Consider the following 7740-nt stretch of genomic DNA (forward strand, 5'->3'; position numbering starts at 1 on the left):
AAAACCGTGCCTCTCATGAAGAAAAAAAACAGAAAACACATTTTTTTTCCGTTTCCAAGAGGCATGGTCGTGCCTCTCACGAAAGCACAACCGTGACTCTCGCAGAAGCAAAACCGTGCCTCTCACGAAAGGAAAAAAAACAAAAAACGTGTTTTTTTCGTTTCCAAGAGGCACGGCCGTGCCTCTCACGAAAGCACAATCGTGCCTCTCGCGGAAACAAAATCGTGACTCTCGCAAAAGGAAAAAAAAGAAAATTCATTTTTTGTCGAAAAGCTAGGAAAGACCGGTGGAAAACCAAAACATCAAAAAAACCCGGAAAAAACCGTTTAAAAAACCAAAAAAGCGTGCGAAAAAATAAAAAAAATCCGAAGGGAGCGCCCAGAGCGCGACACGTGGCGAATCGCTGAGAGCGTGCCACGTGACGCTGATCGTTGTGAGGCTTCCGAAGGAGCGCTCGTTAATTAGTTGCTCTCTGTAGAAATAAAGTTCAACACGCACCCACACAGCCCAACAGAGCAGAACACGAACCACGCAGCCCAATAGGAATGTGAATTAGGCCCACCCCGCAACCAGATGACAGTCATCGTGGAGTCCAAATCAGGAGGAGGAAGAACCCTAGCTACCCCGCTCCCACCTCGTCGCATCCCCTCTCTCCCACCCTCGCCGTCGCCGCCTCCTCCTCCTCCTCCTCCGGTGTCCGCCCGCCAGGCAGCCCCCCTCCCTCCCCCCCTCCGCGCTCCAGGATTTCCGGCCGGGAGCAGCAGCGGTAGCCGCCGTCCCAATCGAGCGGGAGAGAGGGGATCAGGACAGCGGGCGGAGGAGGAAGAGCGAGGTCCTCCTCCGAGGGAGAGGGAAAGAAGATGGTTTCGCTGTCGACTTGGTTCCGCTACGCCGCCCACAAGTTCGAGTACTCCATCTCCCTCTCCTGGAAGGTAAGCCCCCTTTCCCACCTACCTCCCCCCCTCCCGATCCGCACATGCCGTACAATCCCTCAAGTTCGTTCAGAGCTAATTCATCCAATCCAAGAACCAAATCCTGTGCAAGAAGAATCTCACTCAAAATCCTATGTATCTTGTCTTGCTCACTGTGGCCGAATCATGTACTAGATGTATTCTTCTCTTGGGTTTACATTTTGATTTCTGTTCATTTCAATGCAGAAGTACACCGTCGGGCAGATCAACAGCACTGAGATGACTGATGCTATCTGGAAGAGCTTCTTCCAGGGCAAGCTCACCTTCCCGCAGTGGATCAAAGGGGGCGAAGCCATGGCCCCCGTCGTGGCTCCGACCGGAGGAACCGTTCTCGTCAGAAAGCTCGCCACTTTATCCCCAAAGTAATCTCTTTTTTGCCAATCTATAACATGCTATTGTGTACAAGCAGCACTCTGTTTTGCTTTGAGATTTATATTTCTGCTCAGTGAACTTCTGTAAACTAGTTCTATGTAAATGGTTCAAATGAATGTAGATCAAAATCTCAATGTTCAAAAAAGCGGAAAGCGGAAGGCCTGCGCTTAAGCGTTTTTTAAAATTGGCTAGAATTCTACTGTTTTTGAATGATATGCACAGGAAAATAGGAAATATAGCACATAGGCAAGTGAAATAGCATCTAAAATGCAGTTCACACCATAGCAAATACACATCAGGTTCGCACAGCAAGCAAAATAACATCTAAAATGCTGTTCAGTTCAAATAGACATAGCCTAATAGAGATCATGTAGCCGGAATTTGGCCAGAATCTCAAGGAAATAGTTGCTGAACAGACCCTAATAACAAGATAAATGGCATATTGCCATTATTGCGCAAGCAGCCAAGCAGAAGTAGTTCAAAAACAGCCAAGCCTTTTTTTTAAAAAAAAGAAGCTTAATCTACTGCTTAGGGCCAAAGCAAAGTGTTTTGCCGTCGCTCTGCGCTTAAGCGTCGCTTAAAAATGATTTCTTGAACACTGCAAAATCTAGGTATTATCATTGTTTGGATGCTTAATATTTTTAGTTTTTACCTTTTAGCCTTGTCAAATCCTCTATTCTGTACTGTATGGTAAGAACTGTATGCTACCCGGAATCAAAATCAAGACTTTCCTGGTAATGGCGTTCAATGTCTATCTAAAGAATTAACTAACATTACTACATATAATTTGCTGCTGGATGCTCCTCAAACAAATCAAGAACTATCCAGAGCAATAACTTTAGGTGGACACATTAACATCTTTTTAAGAAGTACTAGCAAAAATACTCATATCTTACTGGAGTTAGCGAAGATACTCATATCTTAACAAACTAAAAAAAAGGGCAGCCCGGTGCACGTAGCTCCCACTTGCAAAGGGTCTGGGGAGTGGTCCGACCACTTTGGGTCTATAGAATGCAGCCTCTCTCTACATTTCTGTAAGAGGCTGTTTCCAGGACTCGAACCCGTGACCTCATGGTCACAAGGCAACAGCTTTACCTCTGCGCCAAGGCTCCCCTTCATATCTTAACAAACTGCTAGCAAAAATACAAGCATGTGCAGAGAACATTTTGCCGATATATAAACCACGTTTTCAATAATATAGTGCCACCAGGTGTAGAACTCCCCTCTGAATTTTGTTTTCGCAGCTACATGACTATAGTAATAGTAAAAGAATAACATGGCAACAATGACATTTCACAACAATGCATCATATGGGGAGGAAAATCAGCAATCATGACGCCATGAGTATTTGCCGTTTCTCATTTAATGAAAAATGGGATCGTTAATGGTAATTGATATGTTGTTATTACGAGGTTAAATGTGCAGTTCAGATATATTTTTAGCTATTCAACTTAATTTTTGAGCTGTTAGATTTGAATTAAATGGCTGATATGATGGGCATGAATCCCTAACTCGTACTCCCTACGTCCCATAATATAAGAGCATTTTTGGCACTACACTAATGTAAAAAACGCTCTTATATTATGGGACCGAGGGAGTACCTTTTATGTTGGTACAGATATTGCAGATTTACAAAATGACAAAGTGGTCCTTACTGTGGTGCTAATTGTTTTTTCTACATAGAAACCTCTTAAAAGGAAGGTCCAGGCAAGATAGAAACTATAATCATGTGAATTAACATATCTGAGCAAACTCTAACGTAGACTGAAAATTATCTGCGAAAATCTCTTTTTTCTTACATATTACCTCTTTTTTCACAAATTATCTGCGAAAAACTCATCTGAGCAATCTCTTTTTTCACAAATTAGTTGTCTTAGATTTGTTTAGAACTTTAGATATGGATGTACCTAACACTAAAACATGTCTAGATACATCCATATCTAGAAAAATCAAGACAACTAATTTGTGACGGAGGGAGTATTTATTGAGGTGGCTGCGTGTGGTAATTTTTCCATAAGTGAACCAGTGTGCACAAATAGTTAATAGTAGTGTATTTTCTTGTTTGCCTTGCTGTTGGCTGCAGCAATACATGTGGTGAATTTATTCAGTACCTGAAGTTTGAATCAGGCTGATGCTGTGCATAGCTCGTTCATTGGCGACAAAAAGGACTTGAATCAGGAATGGATATGATATAGGCTTAGCCTTGGACCATATATGTACAGCATTTGGCTCAATTTCTGTACAGTCCTAATTTTTATTAACCTGTAAAATATCTGAATGGCCGATAGAATAATTTAACTGCAATATATACTGGTATCCTGTACAGAACTGATAACTGGTCTGCCTACTTATCTGATCTCATAAAAATGTTCCATGCTAGTAATACTAACAACAATTCGTATCAATCTTGTAACTCTGGTGTTTTGAAGGGACACAACATCAACTTTGTGGGAATTGCCACTTAAAGGTTTTTACCGGCAATATTCATCAGCTGTTTTTTAATGTGATACCTTCACTTTCCTTGTTATTAAGATGTATCATAATTCTCTGATCTTCCATTTTTATGATTATTGTGTTTAGATTCAGTATGAGCAGATAATTTAGGGTATCTTTTGTTATTGATCTTGTCTTCTGTTTGGTTAGAAAATGTGATAGTTTTCTAATCATATTAATTATTAAGTCTAATTACCATGCAAATTTGTGTCATGATGTCACATGTGTTGAGCTGACTGAAACCTGATCTTTCCTTTTAAGTCAACCGATTGATCTCAAGAGTAGCACTATCGTGTATTTCTGTCAAGTTTGGCATCTTCTATTGCTTTAACCCTTGCCTTAATGCAAAGAATGAAAGAGAATATATATTCGGTCGGTATTAAGCCTTTAATAATATCTCCATATATTGGTGTTGTTTATGCATTAAATTGTTTCAACAGAGAACTCTTTGTTGGGGACATCGTCTTGTTGAAGGACCCAGAGAAATCCGATGATTTAATTGTCCGACGACTGGCTGCAGTGCAAGGCTATGAGATGGTCTCTACTGATGAGAAGGATGAGCCCTTTGTACTTGACAAGGACGAATGCTGGGTCACGGCGGATAACCAAGAACTAAAGGCAAAGGTACAGTACATCAATAAGTAATACTCCTCCGTTCCGAATGAGTAGATACATAAAGCATAGAGCGTAGCCAATCGCTAAAGGAAACAGTGTGGTACATGAATCAGTAATAGTAAATAATTATGTTGGCTTGCTTCGACAAGGTGTGTTTTTATTTTAGTTATGGAAACGTGCGATAGGGAGACATCCTCTTCATAGATACATAGTGTGTTCATAATGACCGAGTGAATGAGTAATATTGGATTTCAGCAGAGGTCTTTTCATAATTGTTTGTGATCTGTTTTGGTGGCAGGAAGCTAGGGACAGCCGCCTATTTGGGCCGGTCCCTATGACTGATATTGTTGGGAGAGTTATATACTCTTTAAGAACTGCTGTTGATCATGGCCCAGTGGACAACAGGTAGGAGGACCCCTACTCCCTTTGTTTAATGCAGCACCGAATCAAGTCATATACCTGTACTTTAGACATGAGCTGAAATGTTTGTTCCTACTCTGTTTGCGACAGCCGTGTAGCCATGTTCCAGGATTTGCCGGTTTTGGCGGTAGAGCTCGACGTGGAAGAGATGGTGAAGAACAATAAAATGTAGATAATGACATCCTGTGGTGTGGTGTATCATTTCCTTTGTGCGGATTCTTCAAATTTGTCGCTTCAAGTAGAAACTGCACGTGGATGATTGTTATTCGATGTTTGCTTGTGGTGTGGTGAAGTCAATAATATCTCATCATAAGAAATAAGCACACATGTTTGCTAAATTTTGATCATCCCGTGTCTGGGTTATTCTTGTTCCATTTGCATTTGCGCTGTTTGATGTGTATGTGCTTATGTTGCTATTGCTGTTTATCATAGTTTTACGTGACATCTTATGATTAAATTAGATAATATGTTGTACATATCGGACCATCATCACAGGCCTGAGATTACTTTCTAAAGGAAAACAACAACTATAAACCCAGGGATACAGATCTTGATAACTACTCTGCACCGTCATCACACTCCAAACACGTAATATGATTGAAGATTTTACCTACGAAAAGATAAAGCTGCAGAGAAAGATACCATACCGGACAAAGAATCTTGGAAATGCATCAAGTTCTCGCACGCGCGCGGGGGGTGTGGGGGTGTCGAACCTCGGCATAAACAAAGCTTCATATTGGCTCCGTTTGAACATGTGTTAAAGACTAAACCGACCATCGTCAACTAGATGAGGGATAAGTCCTCTAATCTGGCAATCTTCCGTGGCTATGTTAATGAATACTTCCTCCGTCCCAAACATCTTACTTGCAAAAAACGTCTTATATTGTGGGACGGAGGGAGTATAATGTTTGAGAACTGGTTGCAAATGAACAGTTGTATTCTTTCTCTGATGATGTTTACAATATATATCTTTTTTTAATGCCATGTTTACAATATACTCCCTCCGTTCCTAAATATAAGGTGTATTAGTTTTTTAAAAAGTCAACTGTTGTCTATGTTTGACTAACTTTACAGGAAAATATATAAAGATTTATAATACTAAATACATAAAATGTAAAAATATAGTCCATGATGAATCTAGTGATAATGATTTGATATTCTAGATATTGATATTTTTGTCTATAAACTTGGTCAAACTTAGAGAAGTTTGACTTTTTGGGAAAATAATACACCTTATATTAAGGAACGGAGGGAGTATATCTCTTTAAGAGACGCATCAACCGACACATTATTTCTGACGGACAGGAGCGGAAGGATGCGACCGCCTGTACGTTACAATGTGGAGGTTAATTACACTCCTCCGTCTCAAAATATAAGATGTTTTATAGGCTACTTTTTTTGCGACGAATTAATAAAGATACTTGACTTATCCAACCATTGTATCTATATCTATATCTATATCTATCTATATCTATATCTATATCTATATCTATATATGTACGTAGTAATAAAGCAAAACGCATTTCGCCAATTTTTTCATCCGTTCACCGTCAAAAATAATATTTTTTTCTCTATCCGAGGTGGTACTAAATTCTTATGCATCTATCTGCTAAAAAAAGGCTTTTTTAGAATTTCGTACGTGGACCGTGTGCTTTGGCCCAGCGAAGCCAGCCCACTTAGATTTCGGCCCACGTATCTGGGAAAGTTCTATTTTTCACACAGCGCAACAAATAGTCGCAGCTTCGTACAGAACAACCGATAATGGGCTGGCCCGCTTTTCTTTGTTTCTGTGTTTTGCTTCTATTTTTATGCTCCTTCCTCTATCTCTTTTTTCCCTTCCAATTTTTTTCTTCTTACAGAATTTATTTCATAAACTCAAAATTCTATAAAAAACGTCCAAAATTCCAAATTTTTGTTGCTATTTTGAAAACTATTCAGAACTTAAAAAAGTTTCCCATTTTTCCAAAATTTTTTATTACTTTTCAAAATTGTTCGAGATTTCTAAAAAGAAAATGGAATCTTCGAAAATGCTCCAAATTCGAAAAATATTCTTGTTTTAGTGAATTTTTCACAATTCAAAATAATGTTAAAAGGTACACATTTTCCAAAACCTTATGAATTTTCAACACATGTTCCCGTGCTAAAAAATTTCACAAATTACAATAATGTTCATGTTTTTATAAAAAAAATTCATGTTTACAAAAAATGCTTGTGAATTTTAAAATACTTTCATGTTTCAAATTTTGTTGCGTTTTTCTACAATTCAAAATAATGTTAAAAGATACACATTTTCTAAAAATGTTATGAATATTCAACACATGTTGCTGTGCTAAAAAAATGTTCACAAATTCAAATAATGTTTATGCTTTTGTAAAAAAAGTTCGTGTTTTCAAAAAATGTTTGTGAATTTGAAAAGATTGTCCTGTTTCAAAAAATTTCACGTTTTCTTGAAAGTATACATAATTTAAAAAAATTCAGGATCTAAAAAATGGTTAATGTTTCCTAATTCAGAAACTTCATACCTTAAAATCTTCTCGATTGAAAGGAAATTTAGATTGAATAATTCATGGGCCTTCTCTGGTATACGATGACGTAATAAAACTCTTAAATGCTCTCGATCAATGATGGAAAAGTAGCGGCTTGATTGCTTCACAGTTCACACCCGGCGAAACCGAGAAGCTAAATGTTCCTTTTTCACGTGCATACAGAGTTTTGCTTGCACATATAATTCTCACTAATTTTATATGCATGCTATTTTTTCTCCCATTGCAACGCACGGGCATATGTGCTAGTTAAACATAATAGGTGATAAAGGATCCCCTTGATGTAGCCCTTCCCTAGATTGAACAATTGTTCAACATCATTGTTT

The 7740-nt window shown here is 38.7% G+C and overlaps 1 protein-coding gene across 1 annotated transcript; it reads left to right on the top strand.

Moving 5' to 3' along the window:
- The first annotated feature begins 590 nt into the window (after positions 1-590).
- Positions 591-5218, top strand: LOC123043275 (uncharacterized). The gene is made up of 5 exons (XM_044465681.1): positions 591-932; positions 1158-1333; positions 4277-4460; positions 4750-4856; positions 4962-5218. Exons 1-5 carry the CDS (start codon positions 861-863, stop codon positions 5041-5043), a joined length of 621 nt encoding a protein of 206 aa, XP_044321616.1. The 5' UTR covers positions 591-860; the 3' UTR covers positions 5044-5218.
- The last annotated feature ends 2522 nt before the right edge of the window (positions 5219-7740 follow it).

This window comes from Triticum aestivum, chromosome 2B (genome assembly GCF_018294505.1).
Source record: "Triticum aestivum cultivar Chinese Spring chromosome 2B, IWGSC CS RefSeq v2.1, whole genome shotgun sequence".
In the NCBI taxonomy this organism is placed as follows: Eukaryota; Viridiplantae; Streptophyta; class Magnoliopsida; order Poales; family Poaceae; genus Triticum; species Triticum aestivum.

Coding starts and splice junctions, on each gene's coding strand:
- LOC123043275 (XM_044465681.1), top strand. CDS start 861: ATGGTTTCGCTGTCGACTTGGTTCCGCTACGCCGCCCACAAGTTCGAG. Junction 933..1,157: donor CCATCTCCCTCTCCTGGAAG/GTAAGCCCCCTT, acceptor ATTTCAATGCAG/AAGTACACCGTCGGGCAGAT. Junction 4,461..4,749: donor ACCAAGAACTAAAGGCAAAG/GTACAGTACATC, acceptor TTTTGGTGGCAG/GAAGCTAGGGACAGCCGCCT.